At 50.0% G+C, this 21,394-nt stretch overlaps 1 protein-coding gene across 1 annotated transcript in view; it reads right to left on the bottom strand.

Annotated features, from left to right (window-relative positions):
* The window catches only part of TMEM132B (transmembrane protein 132B), a 140,852-nt gene that overhangs the window by 107,900 nt on the left and 11,558 nt on the right, over positions 1-21,394 (bottom strand). The window contains exon 3 of the mRNA XM_044440945.1: positions 1,067-1,213. Within this exon, the coding sequence (XP_044296880.1) occupies positions 1,067-1,213 (147 nt within the window). The remainder of the gene's footprint in view (positions 1-1,066; positions 1,214-21,394) is intronic.

The following is a 21,394-nucleotide window of genomic DNA, read 5'->3' on the forward strand; positions in this document are numbered from 1 at the left end:
GGAAGAGGCAGCTGTGTTGATGCAAATTAATGTCCTGGTCCCAGCAGTTTCCCTCTTTACCAGGAGCTGCTCTTTTGTAAATCTCGCCAGCCAATTCAAGATCAAACTGCCCCAGAGTAGTTGGCATAACAAGAAGGAATAAGATCCATCCAGCCATTCACGGTGAAATCCGCAGCTAAGTCCCAAGACAAGAGGGAATATTTGAGGTGAGTTATGGCCATCCCACTTAGCATGGGAGGAGCCCAGGGGGTCTGGATTACCTCCATGCACCCCTCACTCAAAAATGTTTAGACAGCCAATTTGGCGGATTTTTTGTCATCCTCGGGAGGAAGAGACGAAGCACCGTCTGGATGCAGGGGCAACTGATGGTTTCGACCCTCCCCTGGACATGTCATGAAGATGGTCTTCCCATCTTTGGTGGCTAAGCCCATATGAAAAAAGCCACAGCTGCTGAGAAGGTGAGAGGGGGCCCTGCAAAGGAGACGTCCCGGCAGCAGCCGCAAAGTCTTCTCCAAGGTCGAGGCTGGGACTCCACCTTTTTGTATGGCCAGCTGTACCACCTCCCTTAGCCTCCACCCCGTGCCTTCTAGAGCTTAGGATCTGGCTAAGAGGCTGCCCGTCTCACTGCAAGCCCACCTGAGTACTAACCTCTGCAGGAAAGACCCAGGAGCGACCCACTGCCTTGCTTATTAGTAAGGGTATTAAAAGGCATCTTTCCAATTGAGCCTTTTCAAATCTGCCTCTTCCTGGATGCTCTCATGCACTTATTGCTTTCAAAGTCTTGTTTTTAATCACTGGAAGGTGCGACAGTTTAAAATTGCTGCCCTCAGCCCTGACGACGGCCTTTGAGCATTTATATAAACGCCTAATGGCAATGAAGATGCCTTGGGAAAAACACACGTGTCTTTGGAACTAGTCTGGAAAGCTTTCCCCAGTGCTAGAAAGCTGCGAAGGGAGAAAGCAACGGGGTCCCATTCAGTAAAGAAATGGCCGGATCAATACGACTCTCCATCCTCCCCGCCCCACAAGGCACTTAACTAGAAACGGCACGGCCGGGAGTTCGTACCTGCTCTCTGCGTTGGGATCGATGCGCTCGCAGACAATGGTGGCGGTGGTCTGCGTCCGTCCGTTGTCCACGTCTTGTTGTACTCCCCACTGCTCTGGATCACTGACTCGGATGTCGACTATCTTCACACCTGGGGCAGCCTTAATTCTACCGGGAAGAAACCAGACACGGCTTTAGTTCAAAGCAATGGTGTGGGGCTGAGAGGAGAGGCGAATGCTGGCAGAAGTTCCCAGTGAACGGCCGGCGACGCACCTTCCTCGCACGTGCACCCAAGAGCACCTTGGCTTCCCCCTGCGTACCAGTGAGTGTTCAGGACCGTGCAATTGCTCTGCACACCAAGGAGAAGGCTGGCCCGTGATGGGCAGAGGAGAAGCATCTCTGGGTCAAGTTCCACCACATCTCTGAGGGGCCAGCAGGGCGGCTTCCATCCCATGGGAGGGGGGCTCCTGATGGGGCGGGCTGGCCCTCCCATGAGGCAGAGTGAGATGGTCCCCTCGGGCAGTAGCTGCTGGAAGGAGACAGCTGGCGCCTGGAGGAGAGAGAGCCATGCCCACGGTCTGCCTAGCGACCTCTCCGTTAGCCAGTGCAGGACAGTATTCATTTTTTACTTGCCAGTATTGAAAGAAGATTAAATTTTAAAGATTATATTAAAGGAAGATTTGACTCCCAGTCCAGCGCATGAGATGGAAAGGGCCTCCCTGTGCCGCACGGAAAGTGCCATTCCATCGGAAGTGGCTAATGCAGGGAGATGTGCTGTGGCCCACGTGTTCTCACCAGCCCAGCGTTCTCCTGCGCTCTCCCGTGACTCCAGGCCATTCTCCAGTCGGCACCCCGATAGCCAGGTAGGTCTAGGCTAGCTTTTCCCAACCTAGGGTTTTGGACTGCCTCCTGCAGGCCCAAGCTAGCATGACCGGTGGAGAGAAATGCTGAGAGTTTCCAGAAGGCGCCAGGTTGGCAGAAGATGATCTTGGCCTTTACTGTACAGTAAGGTGGCCAATTTGGGGATGACTGGGAGCCGGTTTGTACCCCTGGGGGGCTCCAAAGGCCACGCTGCTGCTGCCACTCTGCCACTAAAATTCAGTGGTGCAGCAGGGCCCACGGCGGAGAATGTAGCCTGCGTGTATCGAAGGGTGCAGAACATATGTTGCCAGCCCCTGCTCTGTATGGAAAATGAGAAGGCACATGGACATCTGGAGCAGCAAGAACCACAAGCCCATGAGTCTGGCTGGAGATACCTTATGGCAGGACTGATGGGAGGAAGGCAGGTGGCCGAGACAGAAAATGCAGGCGCTTTGCGGAAGCTAGCATATGCTGGGTGGGAGTGGAGCCACCTCCTGGGAAGAGCTGCAATAGCTATGGAGTCAGAGAACAGGACTTGGAACCCAGGACCTTGACAAGACGACCAAGAAACGTCCCTGTCCGTGACAGTTCTCCTACCCACAGGTGGCATTCCAGCTCCCAGTTCTGTACCTGTCAGGGGATCCTAGGGGCCATTGGGATTTCAGCTGGCCCTACGGAGCGGCCGGCTGCTCCATTCAAGCAGCTCAGTGCTCGCCCCAAACACAGCTATCAGACCGCCTCTCCCTTCCTGCCTCAGGGGCCATGCACCCACTGGTCCCAACAGCCACTCCCAGGCAGATGCTTCACTGAGCATTGAGAGGGAACCGCACACGTGAGCTCGCTCCAGAGGAACTTAAGCAAGCTCCTGCCTCTCTGGCTGGGGCCCAGGGTGCTCCTTTGGAGTGCAAGAGCCTATTCACCCCCTACAGGGCCGGATCCGAGAAATGCTGACCTGCCCATCTGCTCAAGCCAACTGCCACATTTCGCCGCGCTTCGGCAAGGAGACCACACATTTCTCATCCATCCAAGGACATTTGACGGTGCTATTTTTACCCAAGTGGGCATCAGGGGAGATTTGCTGACGCTGCTCCTCCCGTCAGCTGGCCATTTGTTTCTGCCCCACGGGGCTGCTGTCTCCTCGCGCTGATCCTCCTGGCTCTTCACCAGAGCAGCCTCTGCTGAGGATGCAGATTTTATTCACCCCCCCCACACACACACACACACCCGGCTTAGTGTCCGGCGAGCCTCATACGTTACAACCCCCCCTTCCCAAGACTCTACTGCCCCCCCTCCGAGCATCTCATCAAGTGGGGTTCACCTTTTGTACTGTCCTGAGCTGAGCAGTGCAAGAGAGACACATACCAAGATGCACCTGGACACCTGGGCAAGAGGAGCAAAGTCATTTAGCAACGCTGGGCCACGAGCCCTCTGCAGCCCACCTGCCTCGCCCTGCCCTGCCCTGCTTTGCAGCCCGGGCCTTCCACCAGCCCTGCCCACTCTGCCCTAGCAGTGGCACATGCCCCGCAGAGCCAGGGAAGACTTTTGTTCTTGGAAAAAGAGGTGAGAAGGGAATGCTTGGAAGCAGATGCATGGTCCCCAGAAACTCCTGGAAGGGCCGTTTTGCTCCCACAGCAGGCACCTGCTCCCCTGCATGCCTTTTTTGCATCCCTTCTCCCTGTCGGCCGGAAGGAACCCAGCTGCCCAAGTAAGAGGGTCCGTGGGAAGTACATTTTTCCAGGATCCCTGGGTCCCTTCGTAGGGACTGAAAGGAGGTGGAGGAACAGGCTGCAGAGGTGGAAGAAGGTGTTCCTCATGAAATCACCTCCTGGAAGGCTGACAGAGCAAGGAGTCAAGCAGCTTGCCAGCCAAAATTACATGGGACCTTAAGGGGATCGTTATCCTTCAGCATTTATATAGGACTCGATAAACTTCACGACACCCCTGTGGAGTAGATCAGTGCGGTTAATCTGCTCCTGGTAAAACAGGCAAGTCAGACTAAGAAATGCCACTCCGCATTCCCTTGCCTGTTTGACTTCTCCACAAAGCTTTGCTGTTAAAAACTGTACCTGAATCGCACACCAGTGCTCTTGTGTACTTTTCTTAAAAATAATTATCCTGCTGCTATTTTTATATAACCTTTTCCCAGCTGCATTATCTAACTCAGACACATCAACTCCGCCAGAATGCAGCAGGTATGAAGCAGCCCAACGGAGCATTACACCCTGCACAAACAGCAGCGCTTTGGCAAACACGAAGCCGAGCAAAAGGAGGCTTGGCCGGAACGCCGAGACACGCGAGTGCTCTTCAGCCAAACATGGAACTGCAATCTTATTAGCAAACCTTGTAGCCCCGGCCAAGAACTGCGAAACTGCTCCACTGGGGCATATCAGTAACTCTGTATAGATACCTGAACCGTCGCACTGATGCAGCTCCCTGAAAACTTCAGATTAAGTAGTGCTTTTATGGATTCCTGCTCCAGTTACAGCCCCTTTGTCAAAGGGCTGGATCAGGTGTGTGCGTTTCTTCAATTTAAGGTTGGGGAGCACTGAAGAGGAACCTGAGTGTCGGAGGATTTCCCCCAGTGAGAAACTCTCTGACATGCAGCCCTTTCCCAGGCTATCCCTGGTCGAACAAGGCACAATGTAAACATCCAGAGCTTTAGCAGCCTTTTAAAAGGCTGGGACTTGCAATACGCCAGGACTTTCAGAAGACCTTCAAAAGTCCAGAAATAGATCTGGCATAAAGTCTGCTGTGGTTGTAGACTAGGGATACACACAATATTTCATCCCTTGAGGTTTTGCCTGCATGCACACACATCGAAGGGTAGTTGGAAATAAAAAATAGTCTGGGGTTGCAATACTTGACAGTGCGCCTCGTCTACCTGGATTCTACAGTCAGCAGCCAGGGCCTTCCTCCAAGTGCCAACTCCACAGGAGGATCTGAGGGCAGCAAGAAGAGCAGGGCGTTCTCAGTGGTGGCCCCCGGTTCTGCAATGATTTCCCCATTGAGGCCCATCTGGACACAGCCTTTCAGCCCCAAGTGAAAGCGGCCCTCTGCGCTGAAGCAAAGGGTTAGTTAAGGACTATCCTTAAGTCTCAGGTCTTTTACTCATCTACCCAAAGTGTTTTTGAGCTGCTGCTGCTGTTGTTTTAATTAACTATTTTAAACCATCCAGAAAGCTTTGGCTATTGGCTGATCCAGAAATGAATAAATATCAGAATAAAAATAGGAAGCTGGATTGTTGCCGATGACAAGGGAATGCCTAAATAGCAGTTCCTTTGACTGCTATACTATAGCCAGAGAAAAACACTTGGATGCAAATGCAGCCAACTGGACATGGGTTATTTCAGATGTTCCTACATTTCTGCTGACAGGTTCTTTCTCGCTGCGGCGGTTGTCATAAAACTTCCTTTTTAAATTGGATTTGATACCGTTGCATTTTCTTCCATTGTAATTATATTTTTATCCGTATGGCCAAGAGCTGAAAAAGAGCAACTGAAAAGAAGCAGGAACTGGGAGATTAATCGATCATTGACACTAATGGAATTCCAGCTCTACCCTGTTCCATATTGACTCAGAAGTAATTCACACTGTATTCAGTGGGGCTTATTCCAGGAAAGCGTGCACAGGATTGGAGCAATCCTGCATCGAGAAAGCAATCAGGACGCCGGAGGGAGAGTAACACGGCAAAGCAACCACATCCTCTGTTTTGTCACTGACCTGGGCAGGAGATATGGGCGAGTTTTTCTCCCCTCTTTTTCACCCAGCCCCACTCTTTGTCACTTTCTTAAAACTTCCCTGCCTGTCGCTTCAAGTTTGCCACAATGTTTTGCCCTTTTTAAAATCTGTGGCCCCTGTCACTTTGGCCTCCCCACCACCTCCACCGCCACGGAATTAGCCCCCCTCCCAAAGCATCTTCCAAAGGCAATTTGGCTGATGGGTTGCAACAGCACCCCCCCCCCCCCCACTAAGCTCAATCTTGCAACGCCAGCATTCTCTGCTCCAAATGTGCTCTGGGGTTGCTCACACTAAATGGCCCAATCACAGCCCACAGCACAGCATAATTACTCACCCCAGGCAAAGGCTGATGGGGAGGAGTCGGGAGCAGCACAGGGAATCCTGCAGGGGGGCGGCAGCCTGACTCCTGCAGGGCTCATTGCTTCGGATCTCGCAGCTGCCTTTGGCCACCCGGTCATGTGCGCCCCCAGCCGCTCTCCCAGCGCACCGCTTGGGATGCAGCATGTTTGGCATGGCAAAACCGTGGGCCATAATCCTGCAGAAACGCTGAGGCCCGCGCTTTTCCCAGCCAGTTAAGCAGGTGAGCTATGAGCCGTGGGAGCCGGGTGAGACGGCAGGATGAAGAGACAGCATCAAGCGGCCGCATAAAGCATAAATGCAGATCATTCCCTCTTGGATTTATTACACTTTTAACATCTAAATCAGGAGGATTCCGTCCCACAGATTGAGACTGATCGGAAGTAATTTAATGGGAGCTTGGTCGTTGAAACACATAATCACATTTCTAGAACAATGTAATTACACTGAGTGTAATATGATTTCCTGCCAGAGAGTTTTCAAAGTGTGGCATCCACCACATCCTTTGCCCTTGCATTGAACATGACAACCCCAGCAAAATTAGTTTTAGGAACTCCGATGCTGCATTCAATTAAAAAGAGAGAGATTAGGATTTCAGGAGAGGCCGAGTCAAGGAGGCGAGCGAACGATGTAGCAGAGAATGCGATGACTCTGGACTGGAAATGCCGTCGTGTTCGTAGCACGGCCGAAGGGTGCTATCCTAAACTTGCCGAGGCGGACCAAAGGCCTACCCTCCCCAGCATTCCCCAGCCAATCCCTACAGTTCCCAGCATTCCCTCAGCCAGTCAGGCTGCCTGTAGAACGCTGAGAGCGGAAGGCGATTTTTCTTTCTAAGTATGCAAAGCAGCAAGGATGATGGGCTGGTTCGAGTGTTGGACTGGGACTCCAGAGATGCCGGTTCTAGACCCTCCTTCACCATGAAGGGCTCTGGCCAACTTCCGGCTAGTAATCTGCTTCACAGAGGTGTTGCGAGGGCAACAGGGAGCGGAGAAGGGGGACTGTGTGCTCCTCCTTGAGTTCTTTTGAGGAAACGGGTGGGGAAATAGAATGCGACGAATAAATGGGATCAGGTCCCAAAAATCTTAGAGGTGTCAAACGTGAACGCCTGATATCAGGGACATGAGATGCCATCGCCTTCAGCTTGGTGCAAATGAAGTGCCATCTCCTCCGATCAACAGAATGCAAATCGGTACTTTTCTGACACATGACACGGCGGGATGAAAATGAACTTCTGCCAGCAGCAGCAAAACCAATGTCACAAGTTAGAAACTGGTGACAAATGCCCCAATCTATCCAGGAAAACCTTGCCACAATTCCCAGCCAAAAACTAGGTTTGGGAGGTCTCCAAGGAAGGTGCGAGAACCTGAGGGAGGGTCCTGCAGAAAAGGTCCTCGCTCTCCCAGCCCTGCAAGATTCGGGATCGCGCAGGCACGTTTTGTAGCTGTGCCCCAAGCCTCCTACTTTCCTGGCACTGAGCCTTCCCGCTGAGGCGGCAAAGCCTGCCCGCATCTCCTGTCGCACCTGATGGCTTCTCTGTGCATACACAGAGTCCCAGGCCTGGGCTCAGCGGGTAGATGACAGCAGAGCTCCCAAAGTCAGGACGACCACAAGTTCCTGCTGTTTGCGGTGGGGAGCAGAATGCTCTGTAAAACGTCTGGGAGGGACAAGACTCTGCAGGCTTCCAGACTGCAGCCATTTGGTCACCAACGTAGTGACGGAAGCGGGACTTCTTAGCAGTCTTGCAAAAAGGCCTCCCACATGCATGGGCCCCTTCTTTCAACTGTCACCAAGAGCAGTTAGTCATTCCAGAAGGTCATTCAGAGGGATGTGAGAGGGGAAATGATACCATTCCACCAGCCTTACCAAAAGATTTTGTTTTTCCTCTTCCCTTCCCATCCCCCTTTCCTTGCATGTCAAGTCTTTTTAGAGTGTAAGTTTCCGGACAGGGACTGTCTTGCTTTATTGATTGCACTTAAGCCACTCTACAAGGTGGCTTCTTCTTGGCTGAAGTGTGGTGAAAATACTGAAAAGAAAGCAATAATGCATGCACAGGCCGCTGTTCTGATCTGATATCAGGGCACTCCCTACCTTTAGTAATGGCCTGTGCCAAAAGTTCTCAAAGGAGGCTTGGCTGTCACTGCCCTTTTATTTATTTTAACTGCAATTCAACCCTAAACTCCTCGTTGGATAATTTTGGCTGCTCTGGTGCTAAATGTGTCAGAAATCGAAAGTGGGTTTGCAGGTAATCTGCGGGCAGAAGCATCCGTCAAGCTATTCCCTGCCTGCGGATTTATTCACATCTCCCATAGAATACAAGAGCTGGAAAATGTTTCATGCTGATATGCCTTATTATGGGAGGTAGGATGGCAAGGGGCTGGCACTGGGGCAGAGAACAAGCAGCACACATCTTCTTCTTCTTTTTCTTTCTTTAAGTCCATCCAAAAAGGCACATAAGATTTCCTTCCTGAAAAGAGGGCTTCAGAAATACAGTTCAGGCACAACTTTGAAAAGGGCCGACCTTCCCTCCCCTGTGAACATTGTACTCTTTTGAAAAGGAAAGGATGGAAACAGCTTTCCCAGTCCCACAATTACAGACGGGTCCAAATGCCCTGCAAATTCATTGATAGAAATATGAAAGATTAATGCAGAAAAACTGGTAAGAGGCCCCCTGCTTCAGAAACACACTTTCTTCTCCTGATTTCCTGCTGCCGCCTTGTCCCCCAACCCTCCAGATGTTTGGGGCAACAATGCCCAGCACTTCTGGCCCCTGGCTGTGCTGCTGGAGCTGCTGGGAGCTGTTGTCCAAACCATCTGGAGGATGCAGGTTGCTTTATAGGGTGGTAGGTGTCCTTTCACTGACTTCAGAAGCTGCAGCATCCACCCCGCTGCATTTGGGTTTCTCCTGTGTACTCTGCAAACTGAGACACTGGACACGTGCCCCAGATGTCATGAGAACAGTATGCAGGACTGTATGGACCCTTGCTCCAAGCCAGCAAGGCCGTTCTGATGCTCTTGTGTTCTCCTGAACATTGCAAGATGGTCAGGAAGAGGGATTCGGTGGGGATGCCAAAAAGAGGGCCCCTTTGCTAGTCCAGACTGAGGAAAGAAGCCCCCTCCCATGCGGCTTCTCGTACCCTTGTAAGTAGAAACTTCGGAGAGGGGAAGGAAGCGTCATTCATCAAAGGGAAGCCATCAGATCACCTCTTGATCTGGGCTCATTCTTCCTTCCGATAAACAACATCCAAAGTAAGGGCTCAGTGAAAACGGGGCAGTGGACAGCAGTGATGGATGACAGAATCATATCGGAGCAACAGTGACTGGTCCCTTGTCTATTCCACTAAGGTTTCGATTCCAAGTGAGGCTTGTCGGATACACACTGTGCCAAGAACCGGTGGCTCATGTGTTAAACCCAGTATTCAATTACCCTTAACCCCATCAGTTAAAACAGAGCTAGCTTGCCTCAAGCTGGGAATGCTGTATGGGGGTGCCGTCTATTAATCTTGCCACTGACATCAATTTATTTTGTTTCTTTCTCTGTCTGTCTCTCTGTCTCGCACACACATATCTGCACACACGCGCCCAATCTGTGCATTCAGTCCAACGTGTTTCTCCAGTGCATGGTACAGAAATGTTTCAAAAGCCAAATGAAACGAGTGCAAACCAAGTGCGATCTGCTTCGGTGACGGGGTGGGAACGGCGCGTCAGCTAACAGCTTGGCAGGGCTCAGGGCTTTCCACCCTGCAAACCGAGCATACATGAACCAATCAAAGATGCATGCCTAAGTGGCCATCCTCTAGTAAATCTATCACTGCTTGTCCAGCTCACATAGCTGCTACAATGTGCTTTCTTCGCACCACAGCTGAGCGTATTGACAGAACATTCTCCCTGGAGCCCAGCTCCAGCAACCGAGAGACGTTCTGAATGCAGAAGAACACAAATCTGGGCGCCAGTTGTCGGGTAGTTTTGCATGGTTGTGAAGCAGAATTATGGTTGCCATCTGCTTTGGATGGGTTCCTTGGCTTTAACAGGCGGGCGGCCCTCCCCCCCAAGCGCCACCTCTCTGCCACCATCACAATATCCACAAACACACTCACACCCCAAAGCTTCTTTGTAGAGATGAAGCGCCCTTCTCTGGCCCCCGGCTCGTGTTTAGCAAAAGCTCCTCTTTGGCAAGGATGCTCACACCTCAAGGGACCTGCCTTGAGCTTTGCTGTCCAGGTCCTCCTTATGCAGTTGTGGGGGCTCATCTTGAATAAAAAGCAAGCCATGGGAGGGGGCAGAAATGCTATTACTATCACATGGCCATAATTATATGATTATTATGACCCATGTTAAGCTGGGACAAAAGCTGGTTGTAGGCAGACCTTGAACAGTCAGTCAGCTGAAGACTTGGCCTCATAGCTGTCCAGGGTCCAGAACTCAAAATCCATCACATGGGCTCAGATACTGGCCTAGCTTGACAGTTTAAGCCAACATGTGGCTTCACCTTGCTTCCTTTTTCCACAGACACAAATATCTTCCCCATGGATTAAACTTTTAAAAAATCAACAAAATCCTATATGCTTAAAAATGGCCAAACTGGAAGGAATATGCAGGCATAGTAATCCCTGGTCAGGTGTGAAGCTTGCCAACTTTCAGCTGAACAGGTGTACTGATTGCATTGCTTTGAAAAAATCCTTAGAAGCTCTTCTGGCAGTCTAAGGTAGCTCAAAAGCTTTGGGGCAAGCCCCTCTTGACTCAAAGCACCAAAGATTTGAGCCAGCTTTGATTATGAAGCAGCCCAGATATGTCCAAGGTGGGGATTCTTGCTTTTGGCTTGTGTCCCATCCCAGGGTAATGCACACCCCTCAAGCACTGCCAGACTTGTAGATTTTAGGTACCCTCGGGGATGTTGTTGCTTTTTAACTGAGGGCTGGTGTGGTACCTTTCCTTTTCATAGCACCATCCATAACTCATAGGCAAGATGAAAATTCAATAATCCGTGTGGTTAAACAGCAGTCGAGTTGCTCAGTTCCTCATAAGATCAAAGTGACTTTTGTCCAGAGCACTGAATATTTTGGTGTTATATATTAAATGTACAGATTAAATATATTATGGTTCAGCTTAGGGGACATTATGTAGATGTATAAGTAGACTATGTTTTGTTGCCTTGGGGCAATTGACTAGACTGCTTATGAATAAAATCCAGGACACTTTTACTACTTCTAGTAAGTGTGCATTGGACTGCAGCCTGTAAGACTCATCCACTAATGAGAAAGGATGTACTAACAGTCTATCAGGTCTGCGTCAGCAAGATTTACAGCCTAAGGGCCAGGGTTCCGGGGTTGTCAACAGCTCCCCAGAGGGCAATGTTGTGCTGCATCCTTTCCGCTCACACCTGGTAGTTTTAATAAGCTGTGGCACAGTTGAATTCTCTGTCCCTCTGCAAGATGGGAACAGCCGTCCCTGGGGGGCAGTAGACCAAGCTGCCGTGTTCCCCTAGCTGTATGCCATCGCCAGTTTCCACGACATACCCTGCTCATCACTTATTCCCACTGGTCTAATGTCAGCCATGCTCAATAAGAGCATGAAAATTGGATTTGTCAACTGGCGATTCCTCAGTGATCAATAATTACCTGTAATTAAGCTCTGGTTCAAGTGCTACTAGTGAGCAGGCATGGGGAGAGCTGGTGTCTGGAATCACCAATGAAGAGTGGAAGAAAAGCCACCAGGGAGATTCTGAGCTTAGGAACACCTGTGCCCATGCAAGAGGGGGCAAACTTCTCTCTCTTCCCCGTCCAAATAACTCCAGAACAAGGACTTCTGGGAGTCACAGATGCCTCAAGAGGCAAAGATTCTGTTCCCCTAATTAAGTGTGTGAATGATAAATTACTTTTCATCAGGATTTACCTGGTCTGCATCTTCCAGACCAAACGCATCCTCAGATCTGTGACTGAGGCTGTACATTTTTGAACTCACAATGAGAATACATGCATTTGACAGCATTTGGAGAATGATCATGAAAAATATCAAAAAGCAAGACACAAACAGACTTTAATTCAAGGAAGAAGAAAGCGCACATCACACAGAGGTGCACAGTTGCTACTTACACTTGGGAAAACACGCCTTAAAATATGCATGGATTTTAATGTGAAAAGAAAAGAAAAAACAAAGGTTCTAACCTGATATGGACTCATTTTGGAGTGAGTTTCAAGATGGATTTCAGAGAATTTCAATTCTCTTGAGTCAGTTCTTCTGATTCACACTTCTGTATTTAGACTACAAGCCACCCTAAACATTTCTTTACACAGAAAGCTGGGATTAATATAAAAGAAGTAACTGTGAAAGGCCCCTTCGATCCCATGGAGCAGACTGTCACATAAATCTAATTCAGAAATGCTTTTTACATAATGGTAGTTGATCATGAAAGCCTGACTATGCTACTCAAAAGGAAGTCCTACTTTATTCAGCAGGATTTACTCCTGAGTAACCATAGCTAGGACTGTAGCTTAACGATGCCATCTTGTACCCACTGACCTGCAAGTAAGCCCTGTTGCTCTCAGCTGGACTCCCTTCTGAGCAGGAATGTGCAGAACCTGGCTCCAAGCATCACTCAAGCCTTCGAACACAATTCCCATACTGCCTCCCAGACTCGCAATCCCTGGCACATCTGCCTCTTGCATGGCAGTATCAGTCTTTTTCTCAAAGCCCATTATGAAACATCTTGAAAAGGCATTTCAATTAATTAAGCATGTTAATGCGTAGGAAGAAACCCTCAAGGGCATCGAGATGCTCACCAATGCTATTTGTTTTTCTCCCCAAATTAGCTGTGCCCCAGGTCATCCAGTTGCTCTTTCTGTTGTTGCCACTGAAACAGCAAATTCAACATTCCCAAAGCAGATGATCAAAACTGCCTTCCGTGCACAATACTGTTGCCAAAATAATGAAAAGGTTCAGCAACAGGCCTAAACTCTCCTGTGGGCTAAACTGTAAATCCACGGGAGAAGCAAAACACACCACATGGAGACACACGCCTGGAACTGGGTGAGAAGTGGCGCTGGACAAGCACTGCCCCCAAACATCAGCTACTGGCATGAGAACCACATGACTTTCAGGTGCCAATTTTGCAAAGTGCACGAGAGAGATGATTTGCACAGATTGTGTGCATTTGCATGAATTGTGCAAATGGCAAGATTTGCACAAATCTCTAGAGTGCTTGCATGGATGTGCAACCTGAAGCCCATCTTAGAGCTGGAAGTCCATGGGGAAAAATCCCATCTTGGCCCATTTCCGGCCACTGAATTAGAAGAGGGCAGGAAGTCTGTCAAGAGCGAATGAGGCAAACTTCCCCAAGCGAATCCCAGCTGGCTAGACAGGCAGCAGTTGCCTGGAGCCCAGCGCGGATCACCAGCCTATGCGCCTGCAAGCATCAGTTGCCATTGATGTAGGCCGCTCACCTTAAGCACCGAAGGAGAGGCTGGTGCTTTCCCCGTGTGATGAGGAGAGGGTAGCAGACCCTGGGGGGATGCGGGGAAGCAGACACTGACAGAGAGGACTGTCTGCCATTAGACTGGAACCACAAAAAACAGGGCCGGCCCTTCCAGGTAATCAGGTGGTGCGACCATCTCAGGCAGCAGATGCTGGGAGGTGGCACCGGTTGTCTCTGAGCCCCGCTTTGTGCCCTCTGACCTTTCCTGCACCCTGTAAACTTGCCCGCAACCCTCAAGCACAGGTAAAGGAACAAGGTTCATAGAAAGCTGGGTTTTCTATGTGGAAGGGTAGAGGCAGCACCTCATGACTCCCTGGGGAATCTTGGCCTTGGGGCCAATTTGCAGCCTAATCTATCACACAGGATTGTTGTGGGAACAAAATCAGGGGAGGAAAAACATAAACACCCCCCCCCGAGCTCCCTGGATGGGCTAGATGTTTAACTAATAAAAGTAATAAGTTCAACACTTGAGCAAAACCTAAAGCTAATAACAGTGTGTGCCTCCATCTCCATTTGGTAAAAGCAGATTCAGTTCATTTTTTTTCTTTCTTTTAAAAGGAGGCGAATAGTCATTAGCTTCAGTAAATAAGGTCATTTTGCACAAAGCGGTTCTGTGCATTTTTAATTTCCTCTTCTTTCTTGAAAAAGAAAAAGGGGGAAAGATAAATAGCATTAGGAATAGATGTCTCATCTCCTGGCAATTTTAAACTTTTAATCAGTGTGGTTCAGCTTCAAGCTGAACTAGCCGGAGGGGGACATTCGGGGATGGCGTCTACGAGGGCAGGCACGTCCAGTGTTTGAAATATAGAGATGGTTGGAGTGTGATCCTGAAAATACTGGATTACTACTGAACATTTTACAGGCTACTATAAAACATTTTATGGCATCTTGCAGAGAGCAGAAGGCAACAGCCTTGTCATAAAACACACTTTCGGGCCCGTTCGGAGATACTGAGTAAACAAGAGACAGTTCCTAAGCAATGGCAAAAAGTCAGAGATCAGACCTAGATGACTGCACTGTGATCGGGCAGAAAACTTGGGTCAGCAGTCAGAAATTTTCTAGCAAGAGAGGAATGGCAGGAACTTTTGGAGCGCTGCTTCCAGGACCAAAAATGTATGTATGTATTTATTATTCTACCCTTTTTCCTAAAGGCAACTCAGAGTTTACATTCTCTTCTTCCTGTTTCCTGATTTTATCATCACAACAACAACCTTGTGAAGTAGGTTAGCCAGAGTGCCAGCAACTGATGCAAAGCCATCCATGAACTTTATGGCCGAGTTCTAACCATGACAGGTCACCTTTGAGATATTTGCTTATGAAGCCACAAAGCTGATTATGGATTTAAAGAATTTGGGGATTGCATTTTAGGGTAAAAGCCCCCCAAGGTGACTTCCAAGATAAAGAGTGTAACAGTAAATTTTGAAATCCATAAAAAGCACAATACTAAGTGGAATAGTTAAATTTAAAACCCAGCCAGAGCACTTACTGACATAAAAACACCTAAAATGCTAAATTTCTATAAATAATTTCAGCTAAAAGCACCTCATAGAACCAGCAACTCAAAGAAAATCTTGTTAGAAAAAAGTGGTGGAAAATAAACAGTCTTCAGGGCTCTTTTAAAGGCCTGCCAGTAAAGGGACTGATGTACCCCAAATGGTACAGCAGATGTACCCCGAGTGGTACAGCAGTCCCTCAAAATGGGGCCACTGCTGAAAAGACTCTGCTGCACCCACTGGCCAAGTTGATTTTTTAGGTGGACATGAAACCAGGGCTCCAGATGTTGGTCTTAAAATCCAGGCAGGCAGACGAGGGGGAACACGGCTTGAAAAACAAGAACCTTTCCCCTCCGTTATGCAGAGCACCCGGGAAAGCTGGGAACGGCCAATGGTATTATTACTATTACCGTCATTACTTCTCCTCCTACTATTTGTCATTTATCTCATTTCCACCCCACCGGGTACCCAAAGCTCTTTGCGCAGTTTGCAGCTGCTTTTAAAAACAAGACAACAAAATGCCTTAAAGGCCAAAGGAGCAGGACACACGCCCACACCAGTGGGATCCTGGCCAACACGTTGCAGCATTTCCTTTCGGCTCCACCAGAGCTCCCCGGGTGCTCCCTGGTGGTGGACCGGTGCCAGCGATGGAGCTCAGGGCCTCCTAGAAAGCTCAGGCTAAAAGCCGCAGTGGACTGGCGTGGGAGGCATGTTCCTCCAGCAGAGTACAGAATCGTGAGCCAGACTCCGTCCTCGCTGCATGGTCGGAAGCCGGGGTGGCCAGCCGACTCCAGCACCAAACGGCCCAGGAAAGAAAGGCCAAAAAGAAAAAGCACTACAAACCAAGATAGATGGGTGACCCAAACATAAATGCACCAGGACATAAATCTGCATTTAAATTCCGCTTTTAAATTTGGAAGTGAAATGCACAATGTTTTTATTGTTACCTATATTTTATATCATTTTTATGTGTTGCTATAAACTGCCCAGAGAGCTTCAGAAATAAGATGGCACAACAGCAGCAACACAATAAGTCTTCAGCGTTCCTATTCTAGAAATTAACACAATTGCACCACTTCCTTAAAGACTGGTTTTCATATATGTGGGTTTCTTGAACCTGAGCACACTGTGCACAACAGCAATCCAACTGCTGGCCAGCCAAGCAAATTCCACCTTCTTTTCCCAATACATATCGATACACACTTCAGCCGCGGTTAACGCAAGTGTGATCATGTCAGCATCAGCTCTGTCAACGTTCCCTCCCGTATCATTTAATAATATGCTCAGAGCTTCATTTGAAATCTCACAGCCCACAGTACAATAGTTCAATCTAGTACACTACGAGCTGTCGCAAGCTTTTAATTTTGTCACTGCTCCGAAGTACAGGCGTTCAGATCGGAGTGCCTGGCTGCCCTTTCCCCAGGCCCTTTCTAGCTCCCCAGCCTTGTGAATTCGGTGAGACCGAGAACCACGCACCGCTCCCGATTTGGCCACCGTGAAAGTTTCAGAGCGTAAGGAGAACCCTTCTGGATCACGGCACGGCACGGCCCGTCCAGCATCCGGTATGCACAGTGGCCAACCAGCTGTCCCAGTGCGAGGCCCACAAGGAGTGCAACAGCACTCGCCCACCCATCTTCCCCAGAGCCTTCTCATAAGCACATACAAAAGCCCGGGCAGAACTGGACCCGGGTTCAGCTCATTCAGCGTTCTGTTCACATAGTATCCAAGTGGCTGCCCACAGGAATGCACAAGCAGGCAGGAGGGCAACTGTACCCTCTCACCCATGTTCCCCAGCAGCTGGGGCACATAGGCATGCTCCTCTGGAAGTGGAGGTAACATGCCGCTATCAGGACTAGCAGCTTTTCCTTCTTGAAGGACACAAGCGCCATGCTGGATCAGGGCCAAGATCCATGAGACCGGTGTTCTGTTCACGTCCGCTGCCTCCCAACTTGTGGCATGCCAGCAATCGCTGGAGCCGGACCCCAGATGGACCCAGCCCTCGCATCCACCTCAGCCTCCACGGGTGGACGTCCTAATGCGTCTGAGGTCCTTCAGCTGCGGAGGAGCTTATGGCTACCGAAAGGAACTTGGGGACAGCAGAGCTGCTGTTTGACTCCAGGAGGAGGTGGCGCTTCCGAGGCACCTGAGCTGAGTGCCCTACTCGATCCTTCAGTAGCTGGTGGGCCTTTGCTGGAACGAGAACTCCTTTTCCTGTCCCGGTCTCCACACCACTGTCCAAGGCACCAGTCGTCTCTGCCTTGCTGTTCCCCTGCTTGCCTGCCATCCTGATCAACCATGGGATCCTTGTCCAACCCAGTGCAGTTTCCTGTGGCACAGAATCGGGCCGCTCAGCTAGTGATGGGAACGGCCCATACAACACCTACACTAAAACAGCCCTACCTGTTTCCAATTGTGGCCCAGGCCCTGTTTGCCAAGGCTGGTTTTACCATATAAAGCCATAAATACCTTAGGCCCTGCTTATCAGAAGGAGTGCCTGCCTCCATATATGTCTACTCTGCCTTTAAGGCCAAAGCAGGGGGCCCTCTTGTGCGAGCCACCCCTTAGGGGAGCGAGAGGGGTGGCCGCTGGAAGGAGGGCCTTTCCTGCAGCTGCTCCCCACATCCGGAATGTTCTCCCTAAGGCGACTCACCTGGTGCCTTCTCTATACTCTTTTCGGCACCTGGCAAAGACCTACCTCCTTAAAAGACATTTTAATATATACTAATCGCTACCTAACCCTCCAATTGTATTAATTTAATGTAATTTTATTAGGTTTTATATTTATATTAACTTCTGTTATTGTTTATCATTTTAGAGTGGATTTTAAGTGTCTGATGCGAGCTGCCTGGAGATGCCCGGGCTGAAATACTCAGCATACAAATGGTATAAATAGATAAATGGCCAGCTGCTTTGCCCCAGGGCCCTGCCCAGGCCAGGATAAGACGTCCCAGTGGGGTAGGCTGCTGTGTGAACGCCGAGGGAGAGCCAGGTAGGAGAGAGGCAGAGTGCGGCATGCTGAGACCAAGTGGCCGAAGTCCAAGCTTTGATTTCTGAAGGTTGGTGGAGGTTGCAAGAGATGCAAAGTAGATTTATCGAGCCGAGGAGGCCTGGCTCTGCAAACACATCCGTCTCTGTGATGATTTAGCCCTACCTAAGCAAACATGAAGGATATTTATTTGTTCTGTTTATACCCCCCCCCACACACACACACACACACCTTTTTTCCTCTTGCAAGGAACCCAAGGCATAATCCTCACATGCTCCTCACCACTTCATCCTCACAACAACCCAGTGAGGTGGGCCAGGCTGGGAGGCAGGGACTGACCCGAAGTCACCCTGTGAGCTTCATGGCCAAGCGGGTACTAGAACCTGGATCTTTCAAGCCCAAGCCGAACTCCTTGGCCACTGCACCAGCGTGGCTGAAAGTATTTAGCTTTTTCAAGAGTTGCTGATTTGGCTCCGAGGAATATTTTCAGTGGGAAGGAGGCTTAATACTACAGCTCACAGACTTTCTTGCAAGCAAACTTCACCGAATCAACTGGAATGTAGAGGAAGCTGCATTTCAACCTGGGCTGCGGAGCTTGATCGGTGGGGCGGAAGTTCACTCCGATAACAGCCAAGGCTTCGGGGGGCTGCGTGGTGACCCTCCACTCCTTCAGCCCATCTGATTTGTGTAAACAGGAAGGGTGACTTACGACCTGCCTGGCCTAATGAAGACCCACAGAGGAGGGATTAATCAATGCCACTGCAAGCTAGAAATACACAGGGGAAATGAAAAAAAAATTCAATAGATTGTCAGGAGGGAAATCAAGCCTGGTGGAGAAGTCATTAAGAGTTCGGGCTGCCAAGCAGGCTTTCTGGAAGGTGGGCTGCTCTCCCTGCCCTGCCCCGGAAGCTCTGGTGTGTCTTCTCATCTATCATAGTGCTTCTGAAGTAGGAAAACCTTCAGTGAGTGCTGTTTTCAAGCTCCTGCCTCTTACGTCTGGCAGGGTAGATGCACCCCAAATGCACAACAGAAAAAAGCAGCGGGCAAGAGCCACGGATTTGCATGACCGGGGGGGGGGGGGCAAGTCTGCCACAGAGACTTCAAAGCAGACTCAGAGAAATCCAGAGGCGCTGGCGTCTGTTCTGGATTTCGCCGGCATCCGTCCCTGACGGTCCCTTTTCAGACAAAGGGCCAGATGTTCAGGACCACTTTGCAGTGTCTCGGGGCAGAAGGCAGCACGGAGTGGGTCGGAAATGCCAGAAGGTTTGCCTGCAAAGTTCGTACTGTGCCTCGCTGTGGACGTCGGCCTTTCTGAGTGAGGAATGGACAGAAAAAGGCCAGGAACAAGCCTTGGGGGAAGCGGAGGGGCCAGACGAGGCCCATGAGTCCAAGGTGCTGCCCCCCAGTCTGGCTGAGTCTGGCTCCTGATGGTGGCCAGGCGGTGGCCCACAAGCCGGGCTCGGGGGAGGCAGCGCTTCGGTTCTGTGTCCCGAGGGGACCTCAGGATGGTTGCGAGGCTGGGATCCAGCCCTCTCCTGCCTCTCAAGTCTCTTCCCATGCTCAGCCCTCACACAGAAAGTGAGCCGAAGGGAAATCTGCAAGCACTCACGGAAGAAAAGTTGCATGACTGCACAAGCAAAGGTGCATGGAAGAGGGGAAACCCTCGCTTCCCAGTGGGCACCCACACGAAGGCCAGGAAGTCAGGCTCATGGCCACAACAGGCAGGCTGGAGTCCAGGGGACTGAACCCAGGGGATCCAACAGATTCCCCCCTCCAAATCGATTCCTCACACATTCCTAGTGCTCCTGCCGACATGAGGGACCTACCACAGGATCCTGTGGCCTGGAGCACCTGAGTTCTTCCAGTCACGTGCTCCTTCATGACCCTCATTCCCTTCCTGTTGTCTCTTACCCACAAGTGTCTCTCAGTGATTTGTGGCCAGCAAAGGATGTTTTGTTTTTTTTGAAGGAGGTTCCACCATGTGAGCATTTTTCTAAATATGCAATATTTATGGCACATCTTGGGATCTCCCCAGGCCTGTAGCTGGTGGCCCTGCCTCTAGACTTTCTGCAAAGTAGACCCCCTTTCAACCTGGAAGCTCAAGTTCAGCCATCATGGCTAAGAGACACCAAAGGATGCTTCCTCCTCCTCTTCCACGAATATGACTGATTTGCTTTCAAAGCAATCCTCAATAGAGGCCAGCAACTTCTCTTACGGCACCAAATTCCACCAGTTCCTTATACGTCATGTTGTGGCGTCCCACCTTTTGCTTGGAAAGCACAAGCCTCTTTACCTGCACCTTGTTTATCTTCTCTACAGCCCTGCCAGGTAGGTAGAGCTAGCAATAAGAACAGCCAGCCCAGTATCACCCAAGAACCTTTGCATCTCCATGACAATTTGTCAAGGAAAAGATAACCAACACATTTTCAACTACATGAAAACTGTATTTTTGCTCTTCTCGGAGAACCAGGAACATCTACAGAATTCCCTCCCCTCCACACAAGTTAATAAAGAATTTGTTCTTGTTTGTGTGTGTGTTAAAACCACCAGAACACACGCAATAAAGAATTAATTTTACCAACAACAAAAAAGCGGTCATGCCCATCTGCATCAAGACCAACCTCGTATTATTAAAGAAAAGCACGGAAATGGAGAGTCAACATTTTTACATTTTCAGTAATAACTTTTTTTCTGCCTCCCACACATATTTATCCTCTTGGCACTCTAGTACATGATTGTGAATATTAATTCGTAATATCACCCCTTCTGCCAGGCACACTGACGGGCGCAAGGCAGCACCCTCCTGATGAGACACACCCCATCCTAATTCCATGCCAGCTCCAGCAAGGAGAACACCAGCGTATTATTTCGTGATCTCGTGCCCAAGGGCTAATTGCCTATTTCTCTGCCAGAAGAGAGACGGGGGCTCATTACACAGCAGTGCAACATGTGCAGAAGCGAAAGATGAGGCAGGTGTGGGCAACATTGGACCCCAGATCTAGGCGCAGCCTGCCAGTTGTGCCTGGACACCCTGCAAAAGGCTAACAGGGACATGGGAAGCTGCCGTGGACTGACCTGGCCATCCACTTGATGCACCTGGGGATCGAACCTGGGAATTCCAGCAGCCAACGTGGGGCCTCCGTCACTGAGCCACACCCTCCCCGAATCCTGAAGAGGGGAAGGTCAGGATGCAGTCCCTGCAAAAGGTTGTGGTTGTGTTGAGGGAAATGCCTGACCCGGCACACCCGAAGTGCGACGGGTGAGTCTCACCCTTGGGAAACCATTGCAGTGATCATGGAATCTCCCTGCTGAAAACCTCTTGAGCTTGCCACTGACCCTAAAAATCTGGGAGGAGAAGGGATCATCACAGACCATCCAGCATTTCGCAAATGAGAAGCCGGAACACTCCGGCAGCGCCTGAGTCCAGCGCCGTTCTTCTCGCCTGC

This window comes from Varanus komodoensis, unplaced genomic scaffold, assembly GCF_004798865.1.
Source record: "Varanus komodoensis strain SLA01 unplaced genomic scaffold, ASM479886v1 scaffold38, whole genome shotgun sequence".
NCBI classification, from domain to species: domain Eukaryota; kingdom Metazoa; phylum Chordata; class Lepidosauria; order Squamata; family Varanidae; genus Varanus; species Varanus komodoensis.